Below are 17,961 nucleotides of genomic sequence, written 5' to 3'. Positions count from 1 at the left end.
CTTAAGACTCTCTCTCCTTCTGCCTCCCCCCCACCCCAAAATATATAAATCTTTCTTTTTTAATGCTTTGATGCTTTGAGATTGTTTAGTAGCTCTCTGCTTTTTGTAAAGTAATTTGCATAATGATTGTTAAGCTAATATTTTACAAATTACTAATTTAGAAGTCAAAAAACCTTTTGAATATTCTTCTTATTCTCTTTGAAATTGTTTTTATGTCCCAGAAACACTAATTTGTGATAGAAGTTATGGGCTAAATAGGCTGTGTGTGTCTCCTAGATACTACATCTGCCCAGTGTTATTTCCCAGATATTTATTAGAAATGATAACCAGCTACTTCTGACTCTGAATCAGCAATTATTTATGGAGCCCATGGGATCTGTTGCTCTGGGTGCTCTATTGGTAGCTACATGACATGCCAGGGGAAAGGGCCCTTCAAAGCACTTGACTTTCCTTGTCTATGTTGGCCTAAGTCAGCTAGTAAACAAGCACTTGCAGTATGATTACCCATTAATATATTCTGTTGGTTTCATTTTGTCTAATTTCATATATACTCTTCATGTTTCTATCCCATATTCAACTTCTCAGAATTTTGTAATTTTTACTGAATAATTTAATCTAAAGCTCAGATGAGGTGCCATTTTAACATGAGATCAGATAAATGGAATTTTAGTACATACAGATAATTTGGAATAATTTATAAATATAATCAATCAAAATCACTAAGGTGGTATTAAACTACTTGTAATAATAATTTTTGACAATAAGTTATATTATTGTCTTTGTTATTTGGCCTCCATACTATTTTACCTTTGATGTTGTTAACCAGTACGTGGGCTTTTTGAGGGTGAGAGTCTGTGCCTCTATCCCTCAAAGGACTAAATAGGAAGATTTGTACAATACTAGAAATAGCTCCCTCCCCATAAAAACTTCTGATAGAGATTCCACATATTATAAAACTGATTATCCATGACCATACCCATATTAAGAAATCAGTAGTCCTTTGTTGTACTAAAGAGAAGATGGTTACTCTTTATGGGGGGGAAAAAGCAATTCCTCTTTCTCATTGTAAATAAATAGGAATTGTGCCATCATTAGTTCTCAGAGTCAAATAGTACCGAGCACAAGTTGTAATAAAGTCTTTTGGGGACTAATTATCATACACACGTGAGCCATTTTATATACTATTATTTCATATGTAAAATTAGATATGTCATAATTGTTGTATTACAGAAGTGGAAGGGCTGGACTGACCATTGATTTTATTTCATTCTTGCTGCCCAGAAAAGCCTATACTCGAGAAATTATCTTATGGGAAAATAGAGTTTTTATGGATATTTTGGACTCAGATCTTGGTCAGCATTTGTAAATACTCATTTTCCTTTTGACCTGCAGGATATAAAAGACTGTGGAATCGGGGGCGCTTGGGTGGCTCAGTAGGTTAAGCCTTTGCCTTCAGCTCAGGTCATGATCTCAGGGTCCTGGGATCGAGCCCCGCATCAGCATCAGGCTCTCTACTTGGCGGGGAGCCTGCTTCCCTCTCTTCCTCTGCCTACTTGTGATCTCTCTGTCAAATAAATAAAATCTTGAAAAAAAAAAGACTGTGGAATCATTCTTATCTGGGTTTATATCCTGTATTTTTCACATACAGACCTTAGAAACAAGTTAACCTCCTTGTTTTTTTCTTATCTGCCAATGGGACAGTAAAAGTCCCAAGTCATGAGAATTGACTGAGGTGACCCGTGTGGAGCTGTTAGCACAGTGCCCTGTCCATGGTAAGCGATTGTTAGCCTCTGTTGTTAGCCTTATGGTTCACCACACACTCTCCCCATTCTTAACTAAGTCATTCCTTCTCTTGACTTTTACCTGGAAACTCAAATTTTAAGGGTCCCACAACAGACTAGTTTTTGTCTTGGAAGATAGTTCCTCGCTTGCTCTCCTCTTCCCTTGGCCAGGCGGACCTCAGTTGGGTGGCTCTGAATTGTACCTATTCTAGACAGTCCAGTGTATTTTCCAGAGTTCCTTGAGAGTTCTTGGACAGTGAAAGAATTAAGTTTCTTTCAAAATAAAGTTATCCATAATGTGAACTGTTCTGGAAATGTTTATATATCTACTAAAATTAAACTCCCATTACTTTCCAGGAAGGTTTCATGTATCATTACATACTCTTATTACAGTGAAGTGCTCTATTAATGAAGAGAACGTGCTTCTTTAATTCTTAAAATAGTCACCATTGTAAATACTTGTTTAAACTTTGTATTCTCATCAGGTAGATAAACAGCACAGATATCTGATGTTGAGGCATTGTAAAAACAGAATCAGAGTTGACGGTGACCTGCCATAGCAGTCAAGAGTCAGGCTGACGAGGGTTTGAATCCTGCTCCTGCTCCTTATACACTGTGTGACCCCAGGCATGTAAGTGAGTGCCTCCAAGCCTCAGATGGTAACTACCTCATAGGGTTATTGGGAGGGTGAAGTACATGTAAATACCTATAAAGCACTTAGCACCTTGCCTGGCATATAACATTAATTTTTTCTGTTATGACATAAGTCTGGCAGTTATTTCTCCATATCACTAGTTGTTGACTAACATACATACTTCCATGCTAAAGATGAACCATTTAAGAAATACCTTTTAAAAATCATAATTAACTTGGTAGAATTCTATTTCTGAGTGTTTTTCTAGTGTCTTCTGTGTGCCAGAGCAATGTGCTGTGTTAGTGCTGTAGTCAAGCTCTTTGGGGATGGTGGAGAGAGAGACATAATAGGGTTTATTTCAGTGCAATGTAAAATGGAGCCATGAAGTTTCCTCCATTGCAGTGCATACATGTGACCTCTGGAGAATTGGTTATTCACCACCCGGGGAAGTTTAAAAGTAGCTCTGATCATGTAACAGCATATTGTGGGACCCAGGTACAACTCTTAAGTTTATTTGAATTGCTTTTTCCCTTACTTCTATTGCCAGCCACATCTTCTAATTTCTCTTTCTTCTTTATTTTTGTCTTATTGTTCCTACTTAACTACTTTGCTCTTTTCTCTATTTCAATGCCATTCTTCCTGCAGTGACACGATCTGTGTATCTTACAGTCACATATCCATAGTGGGCAGATCTGGTTAAAATGTACAGTACCATCCAGTATAGAGGGTCTTTGGACCAGGGCACATTCTTGTGCCAGCCAACGGTGGAGTGCAGGATGGGTTCAGATGTATAAGCACGGTACTCCCAAGCATCAGGCACCACCGTTGGAAGGGGAGGTGTCTGTTGCTGGATAGACCCTCTGGCTTGGGTTCAGGTGCATTTTGTGGCCTGTCGAGGACATTTGCTACTGATGATAGAAAAATAAGTAAGATATTGTAACCTGTCCCAGGAAAGCGTCCAATGTTGTGAGGGAAGCAGATACTTAAACTAATACTGAACTTTATAATGTATTATAATTAATATTAACTCAGTGGGGAGGGAGTGGCAACTGCTATAGAATGATAGTAGGAAAGGATAGTAGGATAGTAGGATATTACTGAAATTACTGAAGACATGTAAGATGATAGGGTCATTTTGTCAAGAAAAAAAAAAATCATCGGCAGTACCAGAGAGGTATGAAATACCTTGGTATGCTTTAAGAAGAGTATTTATTTAAGTGCTTTGAGAAGTGGTGGCTCGTGTTTAAGGGGCTCCAGGAAGAGGGTCTGGTATATGATACCAGTGAGGTCAGTCAGAGAGTTAGAAGCAGAACTGGGGAAAAAATCACCTCGTAAAAGTTCAAGGAGAGGAGAGCTGTTAAGAGTGACAGTCCAGGGGCGCCTGGGTGGCTCAGTGGGTTAAACCCTCTGCCTTCGGCACAGGTCATGGTCCCAGGGTCCTGGGATCGAGCCCCACATGGGGCTCTCTGCTCGGCAGGGAGCCTGCTTCCTCCTCTCTCTCTGCCTGCCTCTCTGCCTACTTGTGATCTCTATCTGTCAAATAAATAAATAAAATCTTTAAAAATAAAAAAATGTAAAAAAAAAGAGTGACAGTCCAGTTAACAGTACTTGCTACCACAGGTGGTCAGGCAGAGGACCAAGTGGCTTCATTAAGAAGGGACCATTGAACCATCTCATTTGTTAGCAGGTAAATTCTGTAAGTCTAGAAAGGGACCAGAACAAGAAGCCTAACTTCAGAGGGAAAAGGTTCTTTGAAGCTTTAGGTTGATCAAAGATTCATGCTGATGATGTTTAGATCCAAAAAAAAGCAAGAAACATGTTTCCTAAATAAACAGGAAAAGAGGATAAAGCTTAATTTGTAACAATCTTTAAGTTTCTCATATTTGTCTGGCTAAAATTTCATTTATTTTTAAAGTCTTCAAAGTAGTTTCCCAAAATATGTGTGTTTGTTTTGTCAAAGGGTCAGAAATGTACAAGCTATTACTTTACGTAAAATAACAGGTATTGGTTGTAGGTACTAATGCAAAAATAACTCTCCAAAACACTCACATTGTTTAACTAAATTGAATTAGAGGCCCTCTAATCTCCTAGTGATTTAGCAACTATCTGTTTAGATTAGTTTGTGCTTAAAAAAAAAAGATGTTTCCGGGGCACCTGGGTGGCTCAGAGGGTTAAGCCTCTGCCTTCGGCTCTGGTCATGATCTCAGGGTCCTGGGATCGAGCCCCGCGTCGGGCTTTCTGCTCAGTGGGGAGCCTGCTTCTCCCTCTCTCTCTCTGCCTGCCTCTCTGCCTACTTGTGATCTACCTCTGTCAAATAAATAAATAAAATATTAAAAAAAAAGATGTTTCCTGTTATGGCTATAATATTAATTGAATAAGAAGTTACAGTACTGTGGGGTTATGGACATTGGGGAGGATATGTGCTAAGGTGAGTGCTGTGAAATGTGTAAACCTGGCGATTCACAGACCTGTACCCCTGGGGATAAAAATATATGTTTATAAAAAATAAAAAAAAAATTAAAAAAGTAAAAAAAAAAAAAGTTACAGGACTGCTATATACATACACACATGACTTTTTTCCTAGCAAGTAGACAGGATTCACTGTATATTTCATTGAATCTAAGATCCCATTGAGTATAAATTGAACCATTATCTTATATAAACCCTACCATAAATTACAGCATGTGATTGTAAGAAGTATTCAGATTTCACAGATACTAAAATGCAAAAAAAATACATTTTTGAATAATATATGATTATTAAAACATTAGAAATAACTTTTTGGTTTATATTTGCAGATTAATTTAGGAGCAACAAAAATTGCTCCACTGAATAAAATCTAAATTACAAATGTAGTATTAAATACAAAACTATAGAAAGATTAACAGGAGTAGTCATTAAATTTTAAAACTAGGGAGGTACTGGGAGGCTCAGTTGGTTAAGTGACTGCCTTCAGCTCCCAGGTCCTAGGATTAAGTCCCACATCAGGCTCCTTGCTCCGCGGGAAGCCTGCTTTTCCCTCTCCCTCACTCTGCCTGCTTGTGCTCTTTCTCTCTTTCTCTCAAATAAATAAAATTAAAAAAAAATAATTTTTTAAAGATTTTATTTATTTGAGAGAGAGAGAGAGCATGAGAGGGGAGAAGGTCAGAGGGAGAAGCAGATTCCCTATGGAGCTGGAAGCCTGATGTGGGACTTGATCCCAGAACTCAGGGATCATGACCTGAGCTGAAGGCAGTCGCTTAATCAACTTAGCCACCCAACACCCACCCCCCGACCAAATTTTAAAACTAGGAAGGTCCTTAGGGCTGCCAGAGATGTTAATAAATGAGCATTCATTTATTATATGCTTTGAAACCTATCATAAGCCAGACATTGTTAGTTGTTGGATATAGAATGATGGATAAAACACTGGTCCCTGCCTTCATGGAATTTATAGTTTATGGTGGTGAAATAAGTTTGCAAATTGCAGTGAGCACTTTAAAGGAAAAGTACAATGGTGTGAAGGAATGGAACTACAGATTCCTAACTGAGATTGAGACCATCTCTGAGGTATAGAAGAAAAGTTAAAAAGTCAGTAGAAATGAACAAAGTGAAAAGTAGACAAGAAGCAGTCTGTGCAAAAGTCTTGAGCAGGAGAGATGTTGGAGTTTTTCAGGAAGTGAAAGAAACACAAGGAGCCAGGTGGAGGTCTAGGTTACTTCAGTTGAGGTAAGACCAAATGATGCATGGCCACATAGGACCTGTTAAACATTTTGAATTCTAGTCCAACCCAGAGGGATGCCTGGAGGGTTTTAATAGAGGAAGTAACCCTGGCTGCTCTGTAAAGCCTGGATTGGAGTAAGATTCAAAGTGAAGAAGCCTCCTTAGGAGTCTGTTGTTAGTACAGACCAGCTAAGTTGGCAATTTGACCTGGGGGTTTGGAGTAGAAGATACATTTTCTTGAAGATAATATGCCAGTATCACCAAAAATCTTAATTTGTGTACTATTTGACCCAGCAATTCCATTTCACAGCATTTGTTGTGATGAAATAATCCTGTATGTATGTACAAATTGAGATACTAGTATGCATATCCCCTATTATTTATTAAGAAATTGGTTTAAGTGATTACAGTATTTTCAAACAAGCGTAAAGAAAAGAGGCAAATCATGCCAGCTTTAAGGAGGCCACATCATTCAATAAGATTTGTTTAGACAGGGAGAGTCTTCTTCATGTTTGGGTGCGTGCTAGGGAGAGAGACACTGAAAATACAGAATGGAGAAGAGATACTCATAAAACAAATTTGGGGGAGGAGAGACATTTAGGACCAAAGGGAAGATAAGCTCCTTTGTCCATGAGTGCAGGAGCTTCTGGGGTGAAAATGCACTGTGCTTCTGCAGTGTGTCTTATTTTTTGAGAACTAGCCTGGGAACCTAGCCATGCCTTGCAACATAGTTACTGGAGGGGAAAGTGTTTGCTTTTCAAACCAGAGAGTTGTAAGTGAATTTTTGGTATGCAGTCAGCCCATAAATTGGGTTCCCTGTAAATCCGAGCTTCCCTGGGTAAGTAGTAACTGAACAGGATGAAATTTTGGGAAAACATTTCTCTGTTCTCCCTGCCTTCTTGTCCTTCCTTTGCCCTCCCTCGACCAGCTCCTTCTCTCCCATTCTCTTCTTTCCTTCTCCCTTTCCCCTTCCCTTCCTGCCCTCTCTTCTTTTCCCACTCCTCTCCTCTCTCTACTCTTCCTCTTAGACACCCAAAAAGTTACATTTTATACTATAATCAGAGCAGGAAAGAGCCAGGCACTTCTAAACAGATAAAAGAATCTCCTTCCCTCCATTCTTTGTTTACCTTTTTTCTTTACATATAGGCACTTTCTATTCAGGAGTTTTCTTAGACCGTTGTGGCGGAAATATCCTACTATATGCTCTTAATGCCCACTTGCAAGTTTCAAATGTTTTGTGACCTCTACATTCTAAAACTAGACCAGTCTCTCTATGCAGGAGTATTTAACTTGTTGATTTCCACTGCCCTCACAGAATTGATGCTTCAGGAAAACCAATTAACCATTTCCTTTCTAGTGCATATTTAATTTTTAGTAAGGTTTTTTTTGCTGGTTCTCTGGAGATACTGATGCTCCATGGTTGTAATTAGCTGGAAAATTCCTAGAGGAGTTTGCATTTGACTTTTTAGTAAGCTTGCGGTTATCATCTATGGTATTTCCTTGAGTATTTCCTTTTCCAATCTGTAAAAAAAACACACAACTGTTCTGTAACTTTATAGAATATCCAAAATAGTTACTGAAATTAGCTTAGTATTTTTTAAGTTGTTACTTCTTCCAGAGCACAAATGCTTTAACTCTTTCCTTATGAATAAGGTTTTAAAATCCATGCATATGTGCATATGTGTTTTGCATTTGCTATATATATCCTCATGTGGATATAAGTGTATCTGAAATTAGCAGATGATGGGGTGCCTGGGTGTCTCAGTTGGTTAAGCCTTCAGCTTAGGTCATGATGGAGCCCCACATTGGGCTCTCTGCCAGGCAGAGAGACTGCTTCTCCCTCTCCCTGTGCTGTGCTCCCCCTGCTTGTGCTCATTCTCTTTCTCTAAGGAATAAATAAAATCTTAAAAAAAAAAAAAAGAAAGAAAGAAAGAAAGAAATTAATTAGCAGGTGCTTTACCATTTAGGCTTTGTAGAATTAGTTCTCAAAAGTTACTAGCTTCCAGATTATTTTGTTCTGATAACTCCACACTATATTATGGAGTAAAGGTCAGATGTTTGTACCAATTTTTACTTTTTATTTACAGAGTATCCCCAATGCTTTGATACGGAATTATTGTTGGGAGAATACAAATTTAATCATAATAGGCTTTGAACAAATATTGTGGGATCACAGAAGATGGATTAGGTTACAGTTAGCTTATTAAATATTTATTGTTTTTCATAAAATGAGCATATCTACCAGATTCAGTCTATAAAGACTTAAATTATTGGAAAATGCTAGAATAAATTATTGGAAATCCTTAAATTACTGGAAATCCTAGAGTAGTAAAATACTCTTCTAAATCTCTGTAAATACTTTAGGATTTGAGAGTGGTGCAATTGGAAACAATGCAGTGTTCATGAATGTGTTCGTTAATGCCACACTTAATGTCTTGGGATCCATTTTGTTAACTACCTGGGAACAAGGACTGCATTAATATTGTTAGTTAAGTCAGTACCTTCTAAATAGAACCTTTCTTTTTTAAAAGGCATTATTAAACTCACATTATCATGTGACATTGAACAAGAGTATATATGATTCACAGTGATACTTTCATACTTGGCTTAAATCATTGGGGGGGGTGGGTTAGCAGTTACCTTTTTAGCTACATGTCCAATGAAGGTATAAAATTCTATTTGTTCTTGGAAATTATTTTTTATATATTAATCTCATTCTTGTTTCTCCCTCCCTTTCAGTCGTGAGATGGAGAGTAAAGAAACTCTCAAGGGCTTGCACAAGATGGACGATCGCCCAGAAGAACGAATGATCAGGGAGAAACTAAAGGCAACCTGTATGCCAGCCTGGAAGCATGAGTGGCTGGAAAGGAGAAACAGGAGAGGCCCTGTGGTAAGTGGCCGTAGGTTACCTGATGTAAGGAAGAAAGCATAGCAGGAAGTGGGAAATGAATCATAAATAGATCCTCTTGTAAGCTTTTTTTTCTTCTTGATTTTTAAATACAGTCGTTTCATTTGCTTGATATTCTAGCCACTTGGAACAAAATATACCTAGAACTATGCTCACTAAGCACCTTAAACTGTTAAAAAGGAACTAAGCTGGTTGGGTTGGGGAGGTCATGCCCCAACACTGCCCCCTACTGTCAGTATCTAAAACCTTTTAGTAGAGACTTGTACTTGGAAAAAGAAAAGCTTTTTTTTTTTTTCTTCACATTTTATTTTGATATTCTTTCTCCGAGGTAGGATCCAAAGATATGAGTTCCAGAAATCATTCAGGAAAGCAAAAAGTTTGAATAGATTCATGGGGTTTGAGGTAAATTTAAAAGATGCCCAGGGTTTGGGGAAAGAAAACTTAGCTAGCTAGGATTAGGAAAGAAAGGCATTCTCTATCCTTTGCCATGGTTATTTTCTTTTAAAGTATACAAATACTTTGAAATGTGTTCATCTTTCTTATAAAAGAAGTAGATCTTGATTTTTAAGTTTTCCAGTATCAGTTTGTATCAGCAGGTTTTTATTTGCTTTTTGTTTGTTCTTTGTAAGTAAAGACAAGATTTATTAGATTTGGGGGAGGGCAGAGGGATGGTGGGTATAATCATAAAAGTTACTGGGCAAGCTACTCATTTGACAATTGAAACCTTCCAGCTGTATGATCATCTAGCCCTACATTCATCCCACTTGCCCCTTTTTTTTTTTTTATGAGAGGATTAGAGAGGAGGTGGGAGGAGCAGAGGGAGAGGGAGAGAGAATCTTACACAGGCTTTATGCCCAGTGCAGAGCCCAACATGGGGCTTGATCTCACAACTCTGAGATCATACCTGAGCTGAAATCAAGAGTTGGATGCTTAACCAGCTGAGCCACCCACGTGTCCCCCACTTGCCTATTTAGTTTAAATTTAAATATAAATTAGTTAGGGGTGCCTGGGTGGCTCAGTGGGTTAAAGCCTCTGCCTTCAGCTCAGGTCGTGATCCCAGCCCCGCATCGGGCTCTCTGATTAGCGGGGGGCTTGCTTTCTCCTCTCTTTCTCTCTCTCTGCCTGCCTCTCTGCCTGCTTGTCTGTCAAATAAATAAATAAAATCTTTAAAAGAATAAAATAAAATAAATAAATATAAATTAGTTAAATATAAATAAGTAAAAATTTTGTTCCTCAGCCACATTAGCCATGTTTCTAATGCTCAGTAGCCATATAGACTTCCCGCATCACTGAGCTGTGTTCTGTCTTGCACACTCTACCCAAGGGTGCTAACCCATGGAGCTAATATAGAATATATTTAATTGTTCCTTTATATACCAGCTTTTATGCTAAGCTACCATACTACCCATGAGTCCTTTCCTTTCCAGCTAAGCTTCCACATTCCTTTCATTTGTTTTTCATATGAAGTAGTATGGTGAGAACCCCTCACTGTTGCAGTAATCATGTCAGAGGATGCAGATGAAGAAATCAGGGATTCATCTTAGAAAAGAGAAAGTTCTATTGAAAACATCTTATAGAAGGGGTAAATTTCTACCCAATTAATATAAAGAACCTTTGAGTAGTTTGAATCCATCTGAAGTTTGAATGTGCTTTCTGAAGCTCCTTGTGCTGATGGAGAGTCCAGATCTTTTGAGAATACCATAAAGCAGAAATCACAACTTTTTTGAAAAGAAGCCAAAAAAGCCAAACCTTTATGACATATAAACTAAGGACAATCAGTTATCTAAGGCTGTTTTTTCTCACTGTCCCCTTTCTATCAAATTCTTGAGTACGTTATCTGTGTATAGGACAGAGGTAAAGAGGGAAGATGTATGGAATAAGACATATGACTTACAGTCCTTAAATTCAGTTATGCTACCCTACATCTCACAGTTTACAGATTTCATATTACCCTTAAGTTTATAGTCTACTTGGAGACTCTGCTTTTGTTTGTTTTTACTATGTTTATGTAGTTTAAATCAGGTCCTTCTTAAAATGTGAGGTATAAATATCTCCAATTATGAAAATGGAACTTAAAAATAAAGGCATGAGATATCACAGAACAGTATGTGACTGTATGCCAAATGTGTAGAGTGGGCAGAGAACAGTAACAGCTTAGAAGAAAAATGTCAGGCTGACAAAGTTAAGTGCACATCTGTAAAAGGTGGGATTTTAACCGACCCTTAAAAGATGGGAGTTTTGGGATGTCCGGGTGGCTCAGTTGTTACACATCTGCCTTCGGCTTGGGTCATGATCCCAGGCTCCCTGCTCAGAGGGGAGTCTGCTTCTACCTCTCCCACACTCCCTGCTTGTGTTCCGTCTCTGGCTGTGTCTCCTCTGTCTATTAAATAAAATAAAATCTTAAAAACAAAAAAAAAAAAGATGGGAGTTTTTACCAGGTGAAGGTATGCTGCCTGGTGTGCTACAGGCTGGAGATGTGATTGGCAGGGAGAGTGGGAGTGAAAGCCCAGGAAGATGACAGGTTAGTCATGTTTGGTAGGCACATCAGCAGGCTAGTAGAATAAAACAGTAGTGGGAGAAAGGCAGGGAAGATTGGCTAAGGTTACAGGGTTTGGCCTTCTGGTCAGAGCTAGATTAGGTCTCTTGAGAAACAACAGGTCTTGCACGCCTTACTACTTGAGACATTGCTTTTTAAATGTGTAGTTTCCTTTGATGATTTTGAAATACATGTCTAAACTACTGTAATAAAACATTGTATAAAAAAAAGGCAAAATGGTTTTACATTAATCAAACTATTTGGGCATTTAAATTATGCCCATTATTGTTTTCAAGATCCTGCATTTTCTCAATAGAAATGAAAAAGAAAACATCTCCTTAAATCTAGTTGAATAAATTAACTGTAGCAGGTAAAAGTGCTTATTTTTCACGTTTGTTTACTAACCTATGATTATTGATTTTGAGTGTTAAGTGATTTAGGGGACAAAATAACAGATAATACTAAATTCTAAAATTATGTGTAACATTTTAACTAGTGATAAAGCCTAAATGAATGAAATCTGTGGGTAAAAATAGTCTTAACATTTATTGTTTGAAGTAATACTAAATAAAAGTTGATAAATTGTTATATTTGTATAACATTGTGTAATGAAAACTTGAGTTCATTTTTTGGTCTGTTGTGTTTAAATTTGCTTAGTTTTTTATATGGTTAAGTAATCAGAATATTGGAATTTTAATTTAGGTGGTAAAACCAATCCCTATTAAAGGAGATGGTTCTGAAATTCACAACTTGGCAACTGAGTCACAAGGAGAGGGCCAGGCAAGCACCACGTCACCCGCTCCCAAAGGCCGACGTAGTCCTTCTCCTGGCAGCTCCCCATCAGGTCGCTCAGTGAAGTCGGAATCTCCAGGAGTTCGGAGAAAAAGAGTTTCCCCAGTGCCTGTAAGTTAATGTTTCAACAAGTATATTAAGTTTCCATAATTTTTTGATACATTTATAACCCAGAAAAGATTGGCTAGCTGTCTGTTACAGCAACATTTCTCCGAGTGTAGTCCACAGACCCTTGGTTGGGGGAAGAGCGCAGGTCCCAAGACCTTTTCTGTGGCTCCATTAGATCAAAACAAATTTTGTAATAAAACTGAGATCTCACTTGCCTCTTTAACTGCATAAACATTTACAGTGGTGGGTAAAGCTGATGCATTCACCTAAATTAAGGCTATGACAACAGGAACCGGGGTATTTTTGGCAGACATTTGCCTTAAGACAAGTTAAGTGAAGGAAGGAACTTCAAGAAAGAAAATTGAAGTGTTTTTTCACCAGGGAGTTTCGAATTTCGGGAAACTCCTATCCACCACTATAAACTTGACAGTTTCCCAGTACTTGAATTTTCTAACAAGATTGGTGATGTTTCCAGATGTGACCTTTTTTTAATGTATTGCACAGCGAAATGCGTAAACATTTAGGAAATCTGCATAACTTGGTGAACCAGTATTTTCTTAATGACCAATGCATGATGAAACAAAATCATCCTTAGGTAAATGATCCATTCAAATTGTGAAAGATAGACCATCTGGATTTTCATGTGTAACAGTAGGAAAAGTTTGTTGATGTGGTTTCAGATTTCATATCACAGTCTTGGGACTAGTATCAAAGAAGAGTGTTCATAATTATTGTAAGTCTTTTAAAATACCTTTTCCAGCTGCATATATTTGTGAAGCCACATTTTCTTCATGTACTTTAACCAAAACGTCATTATCACAGCAGACTCAATGCAGAAGTATGGATGAGAATCCAGCTGTCTTCTATATTAAATCAGACATTAGAGAGATTTGCAAAATGTAGGTGCTTTCTGAGAGAGAAAGACTTCTAGTGGCAGAAATGCAAGTTAAAATTTACTTTCTGAACTTGAAGAGCAAAGAGCAAATGAGTGGGTGGTAGAATGACTAAGATCATGACCACAGGGGGGGAATCTGGTTTTCCTCTGATCAGCATATAAATCCTTCCAAAAGTAAATTTTTTTACATTAAAGTCCAAACTACCTAACAGTGTTTATTGGCTTTATGTTGACACATCTTTAAATGAGCCATTATTTTTATTTTTTTTTTAAGATTTTATTTATTTATTTGACAGAAATCACAAGTAGGCAGAGAGGCAGGCAGAGAGAGAGGAGAAAGCAGGCTCCCTGCTGAGCAGAGAGCCCGATGCGGGGCTCGATCCCAGGACCCTGAGATCATGACCTGAGCTGAAGGCAGAGGCTTAACCCACTGAACCACCCAGGCACCCCGGAGTCATTATTTTTAAACTTAAAACAAGAACAGTCTTGTTTTTGCTCATGTAAATTAGGCAGGGCTCAGCAAGAATGACTTATGTCTGTTCCTCATGGTATCTGCTGAAGCTGGAATATCCAAGATGCTTCCTCACTCGTGTGTCTGGTGCTTCAGCTGGGATACCAGAACAGTTGGAGGCTGTTGGCATCTCTTCCTCATAGCATGGAAGTTAGGTTGCAACACCAAGTTTTGCAAACTAGGAGACAGCATGGAACAGATTCTCTCTGTCCTCAGATGGAACCCTGCTGACACACCTGTTCTTGGACTTCTAGCCTCTGGAACTATGAGACAAAAAAAAAAAGTGTATCAAGAGGGCAAGTCCAGTGTGGAAGCTTTTATCAAACTGCCTTGTTTCCTAATGCCTTATTGCCCAAAGGTAGTTACATGCTAGTTGCATATCCAGAATCAGTGTGGTGGTGGACTACACAAGGGTGTAAATACAGGGAGGTATGGTTTATAGGGGACATCAAAGTATAAAAGTCTACCACAAGTATATACAGAATTGCATTTCCCCTTCACTCCCCCTCTTTAGGATATGTGTTAGTCAAAATTACCTCTTGTTCTTTTTAACACCAAGTTTAGCCTTTCATTATCTGGATAGATCATACTTTATTTAATAACTGCATACTAATTAATGGACATGTATATTCCTTGTTTTCATTTCATTTTCATTTCATTACTAAAAAAAACAGTCCTGCAAACATACTTTTTATGCATATGGCATTTTACACATTTGTGAGCATATCCATAGTCTGAATACTTAGGTCATATAGCATGTACATGTGTACTTGTTTTTTCTTTTACTTTTTAATAACTGCCTACTAAAAAAGTAATGGCTGGATTGAGATATAATTCCTATACTGTACAATTTTACCTGTTTAAATTGTACTATTCATTGGGTTTTGGTCTATTCAGAGTTGTAGCCATCACTATAGTCAACTTCAAAACATTTCCATCACCCCAAAAAGAAACCGCAGACAATTAGCAGTCTCTGCCCAGCCCTTGGCAACTATTAATCTGCTTTCTTAGTCTATATATAATTTGCCTGTTCTAGTTATTTCATAAACAGTAAATGGGATCATTCAGTATATGTTTTTTTTTTTTATTGGTTTCTGTCACCTATCATCATGTTTTTGAGGTTCATCCATAGTATAACTTGTACCAGTACCCCCATTTTGGGTTTTTTTTTGGCTTTTGTTTTTCCCCCCACAAAATATGTTTGTTTATCAATGTGTGGGTTGATTTTTGCCACATACATACATATTTTAACATAAAAATATTAGCTATGCCATATTCATGGGGGTTGTTTGTTTGTTTAACATTCAAAACTAATTTCCAATTGACCCAATTCTCTGTAATTCTGTTTGAAGGTACTTCATTTTTAACTATAGAATAATAGTCTTTTGTATGGATAAACACATTATCCATTTGTTAGTTGCTGGACTTCTGGGTTGTTTCCACTCTTTGGTTATTATGAATAATGCTGTTTGGAACACTTGTGTACAGATCTCTTTGTATCTTTTCACCTCTCTTGGGTTTATACCTGAAGGTGGAATTGCTGGCTTATGTTTTCCAAAGCAGCTGTACCATTTTATTTTCCCACCACTGTATGAGGGTTCTAATCCCTCATGTTCTCACTAACATTTATTACCTTTAGCAATTAAACGAGGCATCAAAAAGGACTAGAATTCCCCCTGGGCACTGATGTAGAAAGTCCAAGTTCTAGAGGAATCAGTGGAGTGGAATGAGTGATATATATCACCTTTACCACAGGAGATTTTGTCTGCCTTCAGTGAAATGTCTTAATCTGGGGAAAGTCACTTACTAGTTCTCTACAGAATATACGGGAGGAATTCCATGGTAGTTATAAATTACCAGTTGCAAAGAACATTTAGTAACATGTTAAGTGGAAGCCAGGAAATTGGATGTTTAATTTTTATCACTAGAAACAATTCATTTTGCTTGCTTATGGATGAATTTTTATGCTTTTAATCTTGGTTTACCTGATACTTTTCAAAGAACTCAAATATTTACATTTTGTAAAATTACCACATAGTTGTCTCACTTGGCCAAATATTTGTCATTAGTTATAAGGATGACTGAGATTTTAGAAGTTTACTGGTGATGCATATGTCAGATAAACATTTGCAAAACACATTTTGTCCCGTTATATTTTGGAGCATTTTTTCAGAATATAAAATGCCACGTGGCCATATCTGGTATGACCCTTTTGGAGGTCATTGATTCTTATCAAGAAGTAAGTAATATAACTAACACAAAAACAACGTTGTGAAGTTTCAGAGTGGGCGAATCACACCACCTCGAAGAGCCCCTTCACCAGATGGCTTCTCACCATATAGCCCTGAGGAGACAAACCGCCGTGTAAACAAAGTTATGCGGGCCAGGCTGTACTTACTGCAACAAATAGGACCTAACTCTTTCCTGATTGGAGGAGACAGCCCAGACAACAAATACCGGGTGTTTATCGGGCCTCAGGTAGGATTTTTCACCATTTTACATTTTATTAGTATCTGGTATTAACTCAAATGTATGTACTATAACAGTTGAAATTTAGATGAGTTAATTCTCTTTAGTTAACTAAAGTGAATTTAAAATATATTTTAGGCTAATAAACATTTTTATTTGATGTATTTGTGAAGGTCTCTAGTATGACTCAATATACTTTAGACCACAAATCTGATTTAATAAATTCACCAAAAATAAGAGATTAAGTCATAGTGTAGACTTTTCTTACATATTCTTATATACTTTACTATGTAAGAATAATGAAGCAAATTAACAGAAACATTGTTAAACTTGGAAATTTTAAAGAAGTGATCATCTTAGGAATTCTAATGGAACCACAGATTTATTACCGATAAATTCTCTTGTAACTCTTTAGAACTGCAGCTGTGGCCGTGGAACTTTTTGTATTCATCTGTTGTTTGTTATGCTCCGGGTGTTTCAACTAGAACCTTCAGACCCAATGTTATGGAGAAAAACCTTAAAGAATTTTGAGGTAATTTTTAATAAATGCTTTAGAGTAAAACTGCTAACAATTTTTTATGGCTCATTCCTGGCAATTTCCCATGAGCTATAAATTTAAAGAGACATTTTGAAGGTGTGAAGATATTTAAGGATTGAGACTTATCTCTTATAATTCATTGACTAGTTTTTTTCTTCCAGATTGAAAAGAAAGTAAACACTGACATGTTATAATGAATATTGTCTTTAGTAAACTATATATGTTCTTATTTTTGAAGCTCTTAAGATTGGCTTTGTGAAAAATTTATGAAATAAAAGACAGTGGAACCTCTAGAACTCTTTATATGTATGTTATAGTGTGAATATCATTGTTACTGTCTTTTTTCAATGTTAGGTTGAAAGTTTGTTCCAGAAATATCACAGTAGGCGTAGCTCAAGGATCAAAGCTCCATCTCGTAACACCATCCAGAAGTTTGTTTCACGCATGTCAAATTCCCATACATTGTCATCATCTAGTACTTCTACATCTAGTTCAGAAAACAGGTTAGTACAATTTAAGGAATTAAAAGCATTAATTCAGTGTTACTTTTTAATTATAGGGGTAATTTTTTGTATTTACTTGTTAAGTTGCTCGAAAATAATTACTATATCTTGGCTTTGAAGTTAAAATCAAGGGTAAACAATAGTTAAAGGTCATCTGAGTATTTGTGTGTATACATATATATATATATATGGACTTTTCATCCCGAAAAACTACGCTGTTGAAAAATGGCACCATAAAAATCAGAATATAATAGGCACTTCATAAGAAAAATCAGGTGGCAAGTATAAAATATAAGTGGCTACTGTTTATCAATCATTACTTTTTGCCAAGCACCTAATATGGTTTCTCATTCTGTTCTTATACAAACCTCATTACATGGTTTTACCACTCTTTGGCAGACAGTAAAGTTAAGCTACTGTGTAAAAAATAGGTCTTTAGTTCTTTTATAAACAAATTATATACAAGCCAAAGTGGTTTTCCAAAATCAGTTTCCCATGTAGTACCTTAAATTGTATGACATCACTACTTCTTTCATAGATACTTTCACAGAATCCTCATTACAGGCTGTTTTATGTGTGAGAAC

At 37.1% G+C, this 17,961-nt stretch overlaps 1 protein-coding gene across 6 annotated transcripts in view; it reads left to right on the top strand.

Moving 5' to 3' along the window:
• The window catches only part of MAP3K1 (mitogen-activated protein kinase kinase kinase 1), a 78,880-nt gene that overhangs the window by 36,177 nt on the left and 24,742 nt on the right, over positions 1–17,961 (top strand). For all 6 annotated transcript variants that reach the window (XR_004381728.1, XR_004381729.1, XM_032850269.1 and 3 more), the window contains exons 2-6: positions 8,857–9,007; positions 12,264–12,464; positions 16,145–16,345; positions 16,752–16,868; positions 17,229–17,377. Coding sequence is in view for 4 of the 6 variants with exons in the window: in XM_032850269.1 (XP_032706160.1) it covers positions 8,857–9,007; positions 12,264–12,464; positions 16,145–16,345; positions 16,752–16,868; positions 17,229–17,377 (819 nt within the window). In the remaining 2 variants the exon portion in view is untranslated. The remainder of the gene's footprint in view (positions 1–8,856; positions 9,008–12,263; positions 12,465–16,144; positions 16,346–16,751; positions 16,869–17,228; positions 17,378–17,961) is intronic.

The sequence above is a fragment of the Lontra canadensis genome, unplaced genomic scaffold, assembly GCF_010015895.1.
Source record: "Lontra canadensis isolate GAN:19392208 unplaced genomic scaffold, GSC_riverotter_1.0 scaffold4, whole genome shotgun sequence".
NCBI classification, from domain to species: domain Eukaryota; kingdom Metazoa; phylum Chordata; class Mammalia; order Carnivora; family Mustelidae; genus Lontra; species Lontra canadensis.
The sequence above is the reverse complement of the archived record's forward strand: the minus strand, read 5'-3'. Positions and strand labels throughout refer to the sequence as shown.